This window comes from Lolium rigidum, chromosome 6, assembly GCF_022539505.1.
Source record: "Lolium rigidum isolate FL_2022 chromosome 6, APGP_CSIRO_Lrig_0.1, whole genome shotgun sequence".
Classification (NCBI taxonomy): domain Eukaryota; kingdom Viridiplantae; phylum Streptophyta; class Magnoliopsida; order Poales; family Poaceae; genus Lolium; species Lolium rigidum.
In genome coordinates this window covers 9,766,062-9,784,175 of record NC_061513.1, presented here as the reverse complement: position 1 = coordinate 9,784,175, position 18,114 = coordinate 9,766,062, and the positions used below count along the sequence as shown (strand labels likewise).

The window sequence follows — 18,114 nt, the reverse complement described above, 5'->3', positions numbered from 1 at the left end:
GGCTTGCCGGATCTAGGCCATGCCGTTGATATACCCATAAAGTATACCCACAACACTCGTCACCGCCGCCTCTCTCCCACCTCCCCTCCCTCCCCTCGCCGTCCCCTGAGGCTGCTTTCGGCGAAGCCCCGCAGAGCCGGTGAAGGGGGCGGCGGGGATCTGCGCGTGGGCTCCCCTGGCGCGGTGGCACGGAGGCTGGCTGCCGTGTGTGGGGGGCATGGCATCCACCGTTGGCTGGTCGGCAACCCTCCTTCCCTCATCCTCCTCTCCGGCTCGGCCTCGCTGGTGCTGGATGTTGGTGGCCGGCGGCCAGGGTGCTATCCGTCGTGCCTTCCGTTCTGGATGTATTGGTGTCGGAGCATGGTAGTCTTCACCTTGCAAGTTCCTTCGGTGCTTGCGTGTAGTGTTGAGTTGTATCCTGTTCAGGGTGCTCCCTTGTATCGTTCGGTCGTTGTGGTGTGTGGTGTCATTGTGGGTGGGTGGTCTTGTGTAATCCCTGGCCGGTTGATGACTTTGTTAATTTAAAGTCGGGCTCCTCTGAGCCTACTGTTTAAAACTGCTCGCTTATAGCTGGTCTGAGTAAAATTATGGTTTTACTCCTCTATACCGCATATAGCCTTTTGGAGAAGTAAAAAATACAAGAGTCAACCGCGTGGAGAAGTAAATATACGATGTCGAGCACGAAGTATATTTTTGGCTCTCCTACCCAATTTGCCTTTCTCCCCCTCCACCCAGCTATGCTGTCGGCGACGCCTCCAGCGACACCCCTACCCTACTACCCACCCTAAATCGTTTGCAGGAGGCTGCCACTGCCGGAATCGAGCAACCATGTCACCACCAGAACCTCAACCGACGACCTCCTCTGAGTTGCTCCATCGATGTTCGACCGTCTCGCAGCCCCGACACCCCAGCTGATACATCACAGATGCCGCACACCTTCGAATTATAGTTGCCGCGGAGTCTAGTGTGTTCGAGCCGGAGGAGGCCGAGATGGTTGGAGTGCAAGATCTCGATATTGTTGGAGCATTGGAACTAGCGACAGAGCCTTCCTTCCTTTCTTATCCCGGCCACACCCCCTTGGATCTCCAGCAGACGATTTTGAGCCTTAAGACTGCCATTGCCAAACCGTTCTTCAAGGAAATTATCATGCTGATCACATGGGCAATCTGGACCACCAGAAATGACTTCATATTCATCGCTGTTACCCCAAATATTTATAGATGACACAAGAAGTTCAAAGATGAAATGGCCCTCATTATACATAAGGCGAAAAGGAAAAATTATATGGGACTATCCTCTTGGGTCCAGCAGTTTAGATAGTCTTTTTTTCCTTTTTTCTTCCTTTGGAGGAGTTTTGGTCTTTTCTTTTTTAAAAATGTTGCTACTCTCAAGCAACTTCTGTAATAAGTTTGGACTTCTTTGCTTTATTAATAAAAAATAAAAATATACAGTGGGGAAGTTTAGCCTAAAAAAAACACCATTGGAGTTCGGCACAAATGCCTAAAAGTATTATTTTCCCTTTTTTCACTTCGAACCGCACAAATGGAGTACATATGCCGTTGTGTTTATGCAAATTCATTTGAAATCCGTAGTCCCGTCAAATGGACCAAGGACCACGACAATGCCTTGTAGTTCACATGCAATTATCAAATTCTTTTTGAGGAGTCATTGTACGGGAAAAGTGGAAAGCAGTCCTTCGATGAATTTTGGCAACAAATTCATTGGCGTTTAAAAAGCCAAACACTGCAGAAGCTAGATCACTAGCATCACTTTGCAATAGGTGGCACATTCCTGTTATGTGTTCCAGTGACGGCTAGGTTTGATCAAATAAAGAAGCTAGAGTGCAATCGATTTATTTGATGATCTATGATCTATGCAATATGAGACTATGCAACCGATTCCGACGACCATGGGCGGATCCACCATGGCTTGTCGGCGATGCAATGCCTTGTACCACACGATGTTCTATAACAATTTGTTCGACAAAATAACAGTGTAAGCATGTTTTCCCAGGCTTCTAAAAGTCTCTAGGTCCGCCACTACGTAGTTATGGATTATATGACTATGGTACTGCTTTTTATATGACTATGCTATTGATTGCTACAGATTAGTATGGGAATTTTTTAGGAAGTTAAGTTTAAAAGGTCGATCTGCATTTTTACATGAGCAAATATACTACTCTAAAAGATACTCGACCAAAGGGGGCCTAAGTAATAAGAGATCGGTTAGAGATGCCTTAACAATGTGCTCATAGAGGTTCTTATAAAGTTTTTAAACAAATCCCGAGCACCTGTTGTATAAATAAGTATTGTTGCTTAAGTATTGACGCACTGGAGGATGGAACTATTGATTAGTGTGGTAGATTTTACAATCTCAAATTCTCAATACTTAAGCATTGTATCAACAATGCATTTGCCTCGTGGGCGCCAACATAAGCACTATATTTTTTTATTGAAAAGTATGGTTCTAATAAATAATGATTGCGAGAGAAGAAGGATGTGACATACTGTACAAGATTTGGATGCATCACAAAGTTTTAAGCAACCAGATAATGTACCTTGTGAGTGAGTATATATATGTATTTGTGAGCGTATGCTGTAGTGTGTTTAAAAAAATCTAATAAATGTATCGGGTATGGAGCCAATGCAACGTCATTAAAAAGAATTACACGCAGTTTCGGAGAACGAGCTGTGGGAATACGCGGACCAAGCATCGGAGGCGTATTATCACAGTTCCCGTCGCCGGGCCATTTCCGAAACAGAGCAAACTGCCACGCGTCCCGTCCTGATTGGCCTAGCTACGTGTTCCGTCCCCGGCTGTTTTTCCTTCTCCTCATCGTCTTCTTCCTTCGTACGCGAAATCAAATCTCGCACAAAACGGGACGGACCTCTGAGTGGCAAGGAGATCCATCCCGCTTCTATCTGAGGAGGCGGAGGACGCCGGCGGGCAGGTGCGGTCGGCGGAGATGGCGCGCCCGTGGCGGCTGATGCTGCCGCTGCTCGTCCTCTACTCCCCCATCGTCTACTCGCAAGGTGACCAATCCCTCACGCTCGGCTCTTACTCTTTGGATGATGGTACTTGGTTGCCTGCGCGATCCATTCCCATTCTTCGCGTTGCAGGGGAGCTAGCTAGGCTTGCGCCACGAATCTCCCCCCTGTTTCTGTTTCATATACACTCTGTTTTTAGTCTTAGGATCGGACGATAGATACTACTAGTATCGCATATGCTACTTGAGTAGGTTTTGCAAGGGGACCCGACCGCCCATTCTACCATGTCGTGCTGCGTTGGTTGGATCTTGCACTCTCACCTGACATGGTCTTTTCTCTTCTTCAGTTAGCTGTCATTTTTCTGATTATAAGCAATTATGCCGTGTGCTTGCGAAACTGCTACTACCTCATTGCGTTCTAGTAGTACAACTCTAAAACCAATCCGTGTAACCTCTCAGCTCCATCCACTTTTGTTTGAAAATGAGTGAGGTAATAACAGTGTCAACTGGTGACTAACACTGACAGAAAAAACCAAGGAAATACAGCCCATAGCTGCCATGTTTCCGGTATGGCGGGAACGAGGGACGGAAACGGGGGACGGGAGTCGGAGGATGAAAAAAAACTAGGGGACAGTAGGAGTACACATCGCTAGATCGATCTTTTTTACATCAGGGACGCGATCCCATCAGTGTCGGTACGGTGAACCCGCTACGGTACTACGGATCGAGGATCATGAACCTCCACTAGTTGAGACGATGACCCCAAAAACGATATAGGGCCTGTTCGGTAGCACTCCGGCTCCCAACTCCACAGCCGGAGCGTGCGGAGCGGTGCCAAACGCCTCAGCTCCGAGGATCTGAAGTAGTAGAGCGGAGCGACCTCTAGTACTAAATCGCGGAGCGGCACATTCCTCGCTCCTCGTTTAGGTAAAAGCCGGATTTCAGAGAAATTACGAAAAACTGCCACCGCTACGCTAAGTGGCCACCGAACCGGTACGCTTCTATTGTCTCATGTCCTCTCCCCATCGTCCTCCAGCCTGAGGCCAACACAACAACAACAACAAAGCCTTTATTCCCAAACAAGTTGGGGTAGGCCAAATAGGAAAAAAAAAATACAGCCTGAGGTCGTGCACAGCTGCTTCAAGCTTAGCCGGCTAGCCGCTGGCTGATTCGCATATGCTGCAGCTGAATCGAGTCCTCCTGGAACCGAATCTTTCTCTCCCCTGCCCGTTCCATGATCTCTACCTTCTGAATCATCGCTGCGCTGCCCAAATCTAGCAAAAGTTCCCCCCTGCAGCCGTCAAGATATTGTCGCTGCTGCCAGGACCTCACTGCTGAAGCCACGAAAATCCAAGGGGACCTGCCCCGACGTCCACCGTGAGCACTTGCTCGATTGCAGATCGACCCCGAGCTGGACATGTCCACTTCTGTACAGAAAATATCGGACAGAAAAAGAAAAAGAAATCCTTTCAGTCGACCTCCACGAGGCTGAATAGGACTTTTACCTCCCAAACAGGCCCCAACCGACCAGAATGGGCTGGCAGCCCATGCTCTCACGGAGTGGATCGCCCTGAACGCTCCTTGCTCCATGACCTCGATCGGACAGCGGGAACGGCTGGGAGTGGAGCGGATCAAAAAAAAATCCACGGAGCTGAGGGTTCCCGAACGGGCCCATAGTGTTAGAGGACATGGATCAACCATATGGAGGAAACTGGTAATAAACGATATTCAACCCAAACGTTGTTGCAATCTCTGAATAATAAACAGGTTCATAGATATATTACATTTCGTGCAGCTATAAAAATTATACATAGATTGGGATTGGAACCCACACTATGTGAACATGTGCGTACAGCTATGGAGCTGAAATCCCCAAAATCAGAGATCAAGAATAAGAAGCCAATGTACTAGTACTGGTTATGGGCATACTATATGAACATGTACGCAACACTTGTGCTTCAAAAAACAAAACAGTGATGAATTTGCATCCAGTGGTAGCCATGAATCACCAAACTAGAGGTTAAGCCTGTAACTAGTTCAAGCCTCAAAGCAAGTAAAATCGGTGCAGATATACAGTCACCGCCACAGCCAAAACGAAAACAGTAAGGTAGCCATGAACCACCAAACTAGAGATTAAGCCTGTAAGTAGTTCAAACTTCAACCTCAGAACAAGCAAAATCGGTGCAGATATTCAGTCATCGCCACAAACCAAAACGAAAACAGTAAAATACTGTGCACATAGCCAGACACCAGGTGTAGGCGTTCCTGAATCTCGAGGCTGAATCACCAGTTGCAGATAGCAGCAGCCTATACAAAAGAGAGGAGAGAGATCTTCAAAGATTAAGGTCAAATACATGGAAGAAAACAGACTCGAAATCAGTAGGAACCACCATCACTTTCTGAATCCGGATCAGAGGTGTTTACCTAGCAGCTTGTAGCTTGTGATTTAACTCCTCTGTGAGGGTAGAAATCCATGGGATGGGAGTACTTATAGAGGGTGAGAGAAATCCATGGAAAACTGAATCGTCTCCTCCCCAACGGAGAGATCAATTGATTAGCATGAGCCAATGACGAGTTCTCAAGAACGAGGAGTCTGGAAAACCATAGGGGAGGGGAAGAGAATGGGCGGCGGTGCGCTGTTTACCAGGCCTGCAGTAATTGCAATTCGATAGTACTGAGAGTCCAGGGACGGGACACGTTTCTGGGCCGAATTGCATCGTACCGAGCCTCGTTCCCGACTCCGTTTCTGGGATGATGAATCAGGATCAAGGGACGGGCAACCGTTACCTGTTTCCGGCTGCTATGATACAGCCGCCGTTTTCCTACTACATTCCACATACTATAAACCAAGCTTCATTTAAATCTCAATCAAGCCATGTGAATTATGACCAACTGTGTTGATTCTTCATCTGTCCTGGCAGTACCTACTCTGTGTAGAGATCCTTCCGGATAAAGTAAAACAGAGACGGGGTTAAACCAAAAAAAAATGGGATGATTCCATTTTGCTTCCCGCTAGACTAGCTGTTAACCGATATCCCTTTTCCTTCTGTTTGTTTCAGAAGCCCAGGATAACGATCCCTCTACGTTGTTCAAGCGAGCATCAGAGATGATGAGCCTGAGGAAATACGATGGGGCACTCGGTCTGCTGAATGCTGTCTTGGAGGTTGATCCGAATCATTCGGAAGCTTACAGGCAGCGCGCGTCGGTGCTCCGTCAGAGATGCAGGTAATTTATGCCCGTTGGCCTTTATTTATTATTGACTGTCATACGCAAATGTGATGCCTAGAAGGTGTACTTCAGAATTGTTCATTTGCAAACTCAGAATCAGCTTAGTCTATTTCAGTGTATCACTGTTCCTTAGTCCTCACGTGTCTGACGTGCTTTTCTGAAGTCTAGCTACAAGGAAGCTGAGAGTGATTATAACAAATACATGGAGCTAAAGCCTGGGACCGCTTCAGTTGAGAAGGAATTGTCTCAGTTGCTGCAGGCTAAAAATGCATTAGAATCTGCTTATAGCCAGTCTGATGCTGGAGACTTCTCAAAAGTCCTGGAGTACGTCAAGAAAATCGTGCTCGTCTTTTCTCCGGGTTGCTTACAGGTACATCTTAGGGACCTAGTAATTGTGTTCAACCAAAACTCTGTGCCATCCTGTATCGGTAAGCTGTAGTAACAAGACAATGGTGGTTTTTTTTTCAGGCAAAGCTTCTCAAGGCTAAAGCGTTGTTAGCACTGAAAGACTATTCGAGTGTTATTTCTGAGACAGGGTTTATTCTGAAGGAAGATGAAGATAACCTGGATGCACTCTTACTTCGTGGTCGAGCATACTATTACCTTGCTGATCATGATGTTGCCAACAGGTAAAGTATGTAAGGTGTTTTTCATTTGAAAAGGTGTGCCTCGTGCCAGTACAGGCACATCAGTAGTAGATAACATGTTGAGATTAAATATTTGCTACACTCAATAACAGCGCTTTCTGTTTAGGCACTATCAGAAAGGTCTCCGTCTAGACCCTGAACATACAGAATTGAAGAAAGCATACTTTGGATTGAAAAAACTTCTGAAGAAGACCAAGAGTGTGAGTTTTGTCTGATTATTTCTTCGCTGTGGATTACTTTGGAGTTCACACCGTAATAAAATAAAATGGTGTGCCTGCAGGCTGAAGATAATGCTGCCAAGAGTAAGTTACGCATGGCTGCTGAGGACTACAAGGCAGCACTAGCAATGGACCCAGACCATACTTTGTATAACGTAAATCTTTATCTTGGGCTATGTAAGACGCTGGTTAAACTTGGGAGAGGCAAGGAGGCAATCAGCAGTTGTACAGAAGCACTCAGCATAGATGAAGAACTTGTTGACGCTTTGGCACAGGTAACATTGCTTGTCCTGAGTTTACACACAGTCATGCATTTAATTCAGAATGCAAATATAGCGTGTCTCAGTCATAGTTTTAAATAGCGGGCTATAGGAATATAGCCGCGACCCGTGAAAAAGGCTATAGCCAGGCTATAGCGGGGGCCGCTTTTTAGCACGTGGATGCCTTTAGCCGCACCTTGCTCGAAAGGCTATAGCCGGCTATTTAAAACTATGTAGCGCCGAATTCAACCGAAAAGTTGTCAGAATTAGTAATCGCTATGGGTTTGCTGATATGTTGGAGTCGCATTTTGCATGGGCATGCAATCCTATTTTATTCAGCATCTCTCTCCTTGAAGCCAGCCTACTTCACACTGCCATGTGGACCTCTATGCATATGTTTCTGACAGATGGTTTGCTTTGAACCGAACCTACAATTTGATCCACTTCTCTGCTCTGACTCAATGATGTGATGCTCCACTATGTGCTGAATCGAACCAAAAACCCATATGGTTCGCTTTTTTCTCACATAGTGCATGGTCTTAGTATGCAGTGTTTTCAATGCTAGGAAGAGGAACTACCTGCTGGCACTTATACTAGTCTTTTATTATTGAGCATGCATCTTAGCTCTTCTTGCCTTTCCCACTATTTGCACATATCAAATGTTGCATTGAGGATATTGTTTGCCGTAGAAAAAATTGAATATCTTGCAGTTCCATATTTATAGATAATATCTCTAGAGTGCAGAAGTTTTTATTACTGGAGTTGTCAGAATGAACTTACTATGCCAGATTTTGTGAACATGTTACTAACTGTTTATTTTATGGCACCCTTCATACTTGTTGCAGAGAGGTGAGGCTAAACTTCTCACAGAAGATTGGGAAGGTGCTGTTGAGGACCTAAAAGAGGCTGCCCAGAAATCACCACAGGTAAGCTTTATGCAATTTTTCCTTGTTGTGGTGTGCTGAATATATGAATGTTAAGCTCATTTTGCTCCTAGTATTTTTCAGCATGCCATTTTTGTTTTCATTTTGAAACTTGCATCTTGTTGTGTTTGATTTACTCTGTATGTCCAGTAAACAGTTTTACCTGCAAACTTTGCTTCTGGCTTGTATAGAAAGTTTGTGTGTAACAGCGAGTTTTTTGTTGACACTGACTCAGGACATGGGAATCCGAGAAGCATATATGAAAGCTGAAAAGCAGCTCAAGTTGAGCAAAAGGAAAGACTGGTACAAAATTCTGGGCATATCAAAGACAGCATCAGCTGCAGACATCAAGCGTGCATACAAGAGGCTGGCATTACAGTGGCATCCGGATAAAAACCAGGAGAACCGGGAGGAAGCAGAGAACATGTTTCGAGAGATCGCTGCTGCCTACGAGGTATGAGTTAGCAGAAAAAGAAACATATTTGAAGATATGTAAACAACGGAAATTTGAATCAGCTCCATGACTTAGATGTTTTTTTTTAAATTATGTTAATGTTAATGGCATGCGTGTGCAGGTGCTCAGTGACGAAGACAAGCGTGTAAGATATGACCGAGGAGAGGATCTGGACGAGATGGGTGGAGGAGGTGGTGGTGGCGGATTCAACCCATTCGGGGGAGGCGGTGGCCAGCAGTACACGTTCCACTATGATGGTGGGTTCCCCGGCGGCGGTGGCGGCGGAGGATTTCCCGGAGGCTTTCAGTTCAACTTTGGTTAAAGCAGGCCAGGCTTTACTGATGGCGTCTTCTTTTCTTGTCACTGCTATGCTGTTTTAGGAGAGCTTAACGACAGATGTTAATTATAGGGCTTTACTGTCTTGTCACTACTTCGGTTAAAGTTTTGTAGCACCTACAATTTTTTACCGGAAATCATGTTATATTGTTATACCTGAGAACTTTGTTATGCATCGATCAATTAATAGAAATAAGCCTGTACTATTTTCCATGCGTTGTGTATTAGTTTTGCACCATGTACAATCTTCCATTCCATAATCCATAATAATTATCGCATACGGGTAACGGGTTTCAAAAGTCTTCGCCATGAGGTGCATGACATGGACGATGAATAGGGCCATTGCTTGGATGCTGAGATGCTATTTGTTCATCTACTCCGTTGATTTGCATGATTAGTTCATCTGCTATTTCTGTAGTCATGATTTATCAAGTATTAGTTCGGATTAATTAATATGATAATTTGCTTATATATTCAACACTAAACCAATATCCCTCCTGATTGGGCAGCAACAACGGTCGTCACCTAGTTAGAGGTGCCGTTTTTGGTGAGATGCGGGCGTGGGCATGCTATGGTATTGGTGGTTTGTAGGCGACATATGTGTGTTGGAGTTTTCACGATGGTGCTGAATTTTGTCATGTCGAGGGTTTTGTGTAGCTTTTTATTTTTGGTCTTCTACGTGATCCTTATGTCGGCTTGGGGTTTGATCGGTGCCCTCGATCTTGGGCATGGAGGGGATATGGTTTCCCTCCCTCAATTGTAGCGCTTTGACATCATGTGAGTAGTAGTCATTATACCGCTCCTCAGTGTTGCCGGGGCATGTCGTCTGCAATGCGACTTCTTCAACGACTTTCTCACCTTGCAGGTTCTTCTCTCGATGTTGAGTGTCATGTCCCGGACGGTGGCCTGGTTGACGTCTCATTTCATTGCTCTAGGGTAAGCATCTCCATCAAAGATGATACAAGGTGCTTCGAGGATGGGCAAGGGTGCAGGGGGGGCTCTTTTGGACACGGTGGAGGATGGCTAGGCGGCGGCGCGCCTCTCCTCGACCAAACGAGAACGTGTTTGACCTTGCGGTTATCTTTTATCTCAAAAGTTTTTTTTTTGCCGCTCCCAGTGGTGCCTTGGCCACCAAGGATGGACCTTTTCTTTTATTCACTTGTATTTTATGTGAAGCTCTTTTTGTTTTGGAAGAATATGTTTTGTGGAGCTAATAACAAATTAAGTATTGGATGTTGTTGTGGATGTGGGTGTGTGGAAGATGGAATGAAGATCCAGTGTGGCGTTGTTAGTTGTAGGCTTGACCGTTGACTGGTCAATTCAAGCTCCTCATCACAAGCTAGTCCAACACAAGGGAGGTCGCGGGAGGAACGAAGGAAGAAAGGGTAGCGAGTCAAAGTGCCGACTCAGCCCGATAGGAAAGGATGGGAAGAGGAAGCAGGGTCAGCAACAGCGACGTCCCCTCGCACTGCAGTGGTCGGCCCTCCTCTCCTCTCCTCCACTGAATCACTGATGATGAGCATCAGCAGCAGGTGCAGAGAAGCAGCACGCACGCGGAACACACGCGCGCACAAACACGCGGTCAAGGGAAGCTTCGTCTCCTCCTCGCTCCGACAGCTCCGTCCCCGTGCGCCTGTCTGAGTGCTCCGTGCGTGTATATAATCCGCACTCCACCCGCTGTTCCCGGCATCCTCAACCGCCCGCGTCCACCCATCCATCATCTCCTCGCAGCTCACCTCACCTCGGCGACCAAGCAAGCCACCATGTGTCCCGGCCTCCGCACCGCCACCGCCGCCATGCCCGCCGCCAGGCAGGAGCAGCAGCAGCAGCAGCAGCCGTCCTCCTACCTGCTCGAGCTGGCCGCCGACGACGACCTCCAGGCCTTCCGCCGGGCCGTGCAGGACGACAACCTCTCTTTGGTGGCTTCATCCCCCTGGTACGGCCCCTCCCCCAGGGCCAACAACGCCCTCGCCCTCCACCTCCGCACGCCCGCCATGGTCGCCGCGCTCTACGGCAGCACCCACGTCCTCTCCTACGTCCTCTCCATCGCCCCCTCCGAGGCCGCCCGCGCCTCCGCCACCGACGGCGCCACCCCGCTCCTCCTCGCCGCCCAAGGCCGCGCCCCCTCCGCCCCCGCCGCCGCCCGCCTCCTCCTCGCCGCCGGCGCCTCCCCCTCCCCCTCAACCTCAACTCTCCTCCCCCACCACCGCCCCACCAGCCCCACCAAACAACCATCCTCCCCGGAGAAAAAGAAAAAAGACTACACCCCCACATCCTCCCCCACCACCCCGGCCGAGGACATCAACGCCGGCGTCTTCGCCACCGACGAGTTCCGCATGTACAGCTTCAAGGTGAACCCGTGCTCCCGCGCCTACACGCACGACTGGACCGAGTGCCCCTTCGCGCACCCGGGCGAGAACGCGCGCCGCCGCGACCCGCTCCGCCACGCCTACACCTGCGTCCCCTGCCCCGACTTCCGCCGCGACCCCGCCGCCTGCCGCAAGGGCGACGCCTGCGAGTTCGCGCACGGCGTCTTCGAGTCCTGGCTCCACCCCGCCCAGTACCGCACCAGGCTCTGCAAGGACGAGGTGGGATGCCCAAGACGCATCTGCTTCTTCGCGCACGGCGCCCGCCAGCTCCGCGCCGTCAACCCCTCCGCCGCATCCATGTCCTCGTCCGACTCCGGCACCTTCTCTTCGTCGGCTGCCTTCGCCTCCTCCTCCTCGTCGGCTGCCGGTTTCTCCTCCTCCTCGTCGCCCGCGCCATCCAGGAGGCCCGCGCTCACGGCGTCGCTCAGCTCCCGGGAGCTGGACTACGACGTCGACCAGTACGCCAGCACCCGCAGAATGATGATGGCCAGAGCGAACTCGCCGCCGGGATACTCGTCCGACCTCGCCTCCAACTTCGACGTCGACCAGTACACCAGCAACCGCAGGATGATGGCGGCCAGGGCCACCTCGCCGCCGGGCTACTCCTCCGACCTCGTCGCCGCCTACGCACAGGCGCTCTCGTCCCTGCAGCTTCAGCAGCAGCAGCAGCAGGCGCGCAACACCAAGCCGCTCAACTCCCGCGCCGCGGCGTTCGCCAACCGGAGCCAGACCTTCGTGCACCGCTCCCCCGCTCCGGCTCCATCCCCAGCCGCGCGCTCCTTCGCGTCCCCGTCTTCCGTGCTCGACAACTGGGGCTCGCCGGACGGGAAGCTCGACTGGGGCGTGCAGGTGCAGGTGCAGGCCGCCGAGCTGCGCAAGTCCACGTCTTTCGGGGTCGGCGGCAGGCCGCACGCGGCCGTCAGGCGGGACCAGGACATGTACTCGTGGCTCAACGACGGCGGCGCCGACGTCCTCGCGGCGGCTCGCTGGTCGGACCTCGAGCAGATGGTCGCCTGAATTGAATTTCTTCTTCTACCCAAAGAATTACATACACTGGTAGTAGTATAACACGAGAGTTATGTGGTTGATCGTTTCTTTCTTTTTTTTTCAATCGAAAAAAATATAAATATGAAAATGTAACATAGTATGATTCATTCATCTCCAATTATTTCTTGTGTAGAGGAGTGGACTGGATTTCTTACTAAAATCGTTCACTTTTGTTTGAGCTCAACTGGATGGCAATCTAGTCCACCAACTTATACTATACTCCATCAAGTTACAAGTTGAATGATTGAGCATTGTAATCACGTAAACCTTTTGTATTTATACCAATAATATAAAGAAAACATAGATAGATACATATACATATTCTAGTGCTCCTAGTAGATGTTGACACGCGGCGACTTTTCATGTCCTTTCGACGGACCAGACCGGATCGAAATTGAATGGTAGTGGGTGATGGATGATGTGTCGCCATCATTATTCTTTTTTCTTTGTGCGTTGATATCGCAATCATCCATTTAAGCACAAACTTTTTTGCTTTTTAAGGGAAAAGCCACCATAGGAACTTTAGTAATTGGCACAAATTATGGGCCACTACATTGCTTGCCAAGACAATGAAAAAACTTAACACTAGCAAAACAACAACCTAAAAGACAACATTCTTCATACTCAGTGGCGGAGGCAGCAGCCAGAGAATGGGGTGTACATAGTCTCCAAGATATCGCATTTTACATAGTTTTTCAGATTTATTTAATGTGTATTACTCTAGCCATAGCTATCAAAGCCCCTTTTGTTAAAAAAGAAAGGGTGTACATCTGCACACCCATGTCCTCAAGTAGCTCCGCCTATGTTCATACTTCGTTGTCTGTTGTTAGACAACCTTCGTGGAAGGAGGGAGTATATTGCAGTCGGGTCGTCCACTGAATTGCCTCTATTCTATATTGTCTCGATGGGCTCCATGCAATCACTATTGACCACCAGATTGTTGCACCAAACTTGGCTTCATTAGTCTACTTCTCTTTGCTATATTAGTCTACTTCTCTTTGCAATGTGTTTCATCAATAGTTTGGTTTCATGGATGCGATCTAGTACCAACAAGCATCAGGTTGTAGTCACAACCTCGAACCGAAAGACGTCCAGACTCTCTAGAAAATCAGAACAAACTAACGGACACGTTTATTAACCAACCAACAGTATAATAACTCGGCGAGTATCTGAAGGCACCACAAAATTTCTTACATGCGCCTAATAAGTACTGCCAGCAGAGTGCCTTACTTCTGACGAGTTTCGCGCGCATCAGTGACTCAAAGTCTTTTCTGACAAGGTTAGATTGTAGGGTGACTTTCTGTCGCAGTAGGGGTTTAAGCGCCCACCGGTGACAATTTTGCACTCATAAATGATACGTCTCAAACGTATCTATAAATTCTTATGTTCCATGCTACTTTTATGATGATACTCACATGTTTTATACACATTATATGTCATTATTATGCATTTTCCGGCACTAACCTAATGACGAGATGCCGAAGAGCCGATTCTTGTTTTACTGCTGTTTTTGGTTTCGAAATCCTAGTAAGGAAATATTCTCGGAATTGGACGAAATCAACGCCCAGGGTTCTATTTTTCCACGAAGCTTCCAGAAGACCGAAAGGGAAACGAAGTGGGGCGACGAGGCGGCGACACGCCAGGGCGGCGCGGCCCACCTCCTGGCCGCGCGGCCCTGTTGTGTGGGCCCCTCGCGTCGCCCCTAAACCTACCCTTCCGCCTACTTAAGCCTTCGTCGATAATAACCCCAGTACCGAGAGCCACGATACGGAAAACCTTCCGGAGACGCCGCCGCCGCCAATCCCATCTCGGGGATTCGGGAGATCGCCTCCGGCACCCTGCCGAGAGGGGAATCATCTCCCGGAGGTCTCTTCATCGCCATGATCGCCTCCGGATCGATGTGTGAGTAGTCCACCCCTAGACTATGGGTCCATAGCAGTAGCTAGATGGTTGTCTTCTCCTCATTGTGCTATCATGTTAGATCTTGTGAGCTGCCTATCATGATCAAGATCATCTATTTGTAATGCTACATGTTGTGTTTGTTGGGATCCGATGAATATTGAATACTATGTCAAGTTGATTATCAATCTATCATATATGTTATTTATGTTCTTGCATGCTCTCTCGTTGCTAGTAGAGGCTCCGGCCAAGTTGATACTTGTGACTCCAAGAGGGAGTGTTTATGCTCGATAGTGGGTTCATGCCTCCACTAAATGCTGGACGGTGACGGAAAGTTCTAAGGTTGTGGATGTCGTTGTTGCTACTAGGGATAAAACATCGATGCTTTGTCTAAGGATATTTGTGTTGATTACATTACGCACCATACTTAATGCAATTGTCTCGTTGTTTACAACTTAATACCGGAGGGGTTCGGATGATAACCTCGAAGGTGGACTTTTAGGCATAGATGCATGCTTGGATAGCGGTCTATGTACTTTGTCGTAATGCCTCGATTAAATCTCATAGTACTCATCATGATATATGTATGTGCATTGTTATTCCTTCTTTATTTGTCAATTGCCCAACTGTAATTTGTTCACCCAACATCTGTTATCTTATGGGAGAGACACCACTAGTGAACTGTGGACCCCGGTCCTATTCTTTACATCTGAAATACAATCTACTGCAATTGTTCTTTACTGTTCTTTGCAAACAATCATCATCATCCACACTATACATCTAATCCTTTGTTTTCAGCAAGCCGGTGAGATTGACAACCTCACTGTTACATTGGGGCAAAGTATTTTGATTGTGTTGTGCAGGTTCCACGTTGGCGCCGGAATCCCTGGTGTTGCGCCGCACTACACTCCGCCACCAACAATCTTCAACGTGCTTCTTGGCTCCTACTGGTTCGATAACCTTGGTTTCTTACTGAGGGAAAATTTGCTACTGTGCGCATCACACCTTCCTCTTGGGGTTCTCAACGGACGTGTCAACTACACGCCATCAAGCATTTTTTCTGGCGCCGTTGCCGGGGAGATCAAGACACGCTGCAAGGGGAGTCTCCACTTCCAATCTCTTTACTTTGTTTTTGTCTTGCTTTGTTTTACTTTATTTTATTTACTACTTTGTTTGCTGCACTTTATCAAAAACACAAAAAAAATTAGTTGCTAGTTTTACTTTATTTACTGTCTTGTTCTCTATATCGAAAACACAAAAAAATTAGTTACTTGCATTTAGTTTATTTTATTATCATGTCTAGCTCTGTACCTGTTACTTCTTCACTCGAGGAATTAATCTTTACTTTTAAACAAGGGGATGAGGAGAGTTTTAAAGATGCTTGGTCTAGAATTTTTTATTCTTATCGTAAAGCTGAACCTCAAATGACTTTAAGTCTGCTCCTTAGTAATTTTTATTTTGGGCTTATGATTCGCTATAGATATGCCTTGGATGCTATAGTAGGAGGAGATTTCCTTCATTGCAATGGTGATCAAGCTTTTAATGCCATAAAAAAATTAGTTGCATCACATAGTTCATCTAATAACTTTGATTCAGCTCTTATTAGCATTTATAGTAGATTAAACACTCTTGAGACAAGTGCATCTTGCTTGAAAGAAAATTATAGGTATGTTCGTAACCGTCTTGATCAAGTTTTAGTGAACTCTGAACCTTCAAAATGGGACCCTACTATTAAAGTCGTTATTGGTGGTGAAACTTTTCATGCCCATTGTGATATTATTCTGAATTTTGCCTTATGCCTAAGAGTATCTATGAATCTTTGACACTTTGGGGACTTGTTGAAGGGGGTGAAGGAATAACTCTTATTGATAACTCTGTTATAATTCCTAAGGGAATAGCCGAGGGTGTGCATACAACCATTCTTGGAAGAACAGTATCCACTGATTATCTTGTTATTGAATGTGTATGAACAGGACAAATCACACTTGGAAGATCCCTGCTGAAATTATTGGGAGCAGTCATAAATGTGGGAGAAGGCACCCTAAAATTCATGTCTACACCTGGAGGTAGACATGTATTCCCTAAACCAAAGAGTAAGAAAAAGAATAAGAAGGGTATGCATAAAGCCCGAGGTAATGTTGATGCTTCATCTCTTGACAATACTTGATTCACACTTTCTGCGCCTAGCTGAAAGGCGTTAAAGAAAAGCGCTTATGAGAGACAACCCATTATTTTTACTTCTGCACTTTGTTTTATATTTGAGTCTTGGAAGTTATTTACTACTGTAGCAACCTCTCCTTATCTTTATTTTATTGCATTGTTGTGCCCAGTAAAGTCTTTGATAGTAAAGTCAATACTAGATTTGGATTGCTGCGCAGAAACAGATTTCTTGCTGTCACGAATTTCGATCTGCCTCTCTGTAGGTAGCTCAGAAAAATCTTCCAATTTACGTGCGTGATCCTCAGATATGTACGCAACTTTCATTCAATTTGGGAATTTTCATTTGAGCAAGTCTGGTGCCTCAATAAAATTCATCTTTACGGACTGTTCTATTTTGATGGATTCTGCCTTTTATTTCGCATTGCTCGTTTTGTTGTGTTGGATGGATTTCTTTGTTCCATTAACGTCCGAGTAGCTTTGTGCAATGTCCAGAAGTGTTAAGAATGATTATGTCACCTCTGAACATGTGAATTTTTGATTATGCACTAACCCTCTAATGAGTTTGTTTTGAGTTTGGTGTGGAGGAAGTTTTCAAGGGTCAAGAGAGGAGGATGATACAATATGATCAAGAAGAGTGAAAGGTCAAAGCTTGGGGATGCCCCGTGGTTCATCCCTGCATATTTTAAGAAGACCCAAGCGTCTAAGCTTGGGGATTCCCAAGGCATCCCTTCTTCATCGACAACTTATCAGGTCACCTCTAGTGAAACTATATTTTTATTCCGTCACATCTTATGTGCTTTACTTGGAGCGTCTGTTTGCTTTTGTTTTTGTTTTTGTTTGAATAAGATCGGATCCTAGCATTCTTTGTGTGGGAGAGAGACACGCTCCGCTGTTTCGTATGAACAAATATGTTCTTAGCTTTATCTTTAATGTTCATTGCGAAAGTTGGACTATTTCATTCATTGTTATATGGTTGGAAACGGAAAATGCCGCATGTGGTAAATGGTTTAATGTCTTGAATAATGTGATACTTGGCAATTGTTGTGCTCATTTAGATCATGTTTAAGCTCTTGCATCATGTACCTTGTACTCATTAATGAATAACTACATAGAGCTTGTTAAAATTTGGTTTGCATGATTGATCTCTAGAGTCTAGATATTTTCTGGTTAAGGTGTTTGAACAACAAGGAGACAATGTAAAGTCTTATAATAGTTACAATATGTTCATATGTGAGCTTTGCTGCACCTTTTATACTTGAGTTTGCTTCAAACAACCTTGCTAGCCTAGCCTTGTATTGAGAGGAATTCTTCTCGTGCATCCAAATCCTTGAGCCAACCACTATGCCATTTGTGTCCACCATACCTACCTACTACATGGTATTTCTCCGCCATTCCAAAGTACATTACTTGAGTGCTACCTTTAAAATTCTATTCTTTGTCTTTACAATATATAGCTCATGGGACAAAATAGCCTTAAAAACTAGGGATTTCTAGTTTCGTGCCCCTGGTTCGTTAGTTGTACTCAGTTTTCCCCAGCCCCTTAGTTTTTCCTCAGTTTTCCCCTCCCTCTAGTTTGAAACCCGTCGC

General features: G+C 46.5%; 2 protein-coding genes across 2 annotated transcripts; both read left to right on the top strand.

Annotated features, from left to right (window-relative positions):
* The first annotated feature begins 2,942 nt into the window (after nt 1-2,942).
* LOC124660733 (dnaJ protein P58IPK homolog B) lies at nt 2,943-9,268 on the top strand. Its single transcript, XM_047198549.1, has 9 exons — nt 2,943-3,032; nt 6,046-6,211; nt 6,383-6,584; nt 6,683-6,843; nt 6,968-7,061; nt 7,142-7,354; nt 8,185-8,265; nt 8,498-8,716; nt 8,838-9,268. Exons 1-9 carry the CDS (start codon nt 2,966-2,968, stop codon nt 9,036-9,038), a joined length of 1,404 nt encoding a protein of 467 aa, XP_047054505.1. The 5' UTR covers nt 2,943-2,965; the 3' UTR covers nt 9,039-9,268.
* A 1,547-nt stretch (nt 9,269-10,815) lies between these two features.
* LOC124662147 (zinc finger CCCH domain-containing protein 33-like) lies at nt 10,816-12,783 on the top strand. Its single transcript, XM_047200027.1, has 2 exons — nt 10,816-11,883; nt 11,971-12,783. Exons 1-2 carry the CDS (start codon nt 10,816-10,818, stop codon nt 12,436-12,438), a joined length of 1,536 nt encoding a protein of 511 aa, XP_047055983.1. The 3' UTR covers nt 12,439-12,783.
* Nucleotides 12,784-18,114: the final 5,331 nt, after the last annotated feature.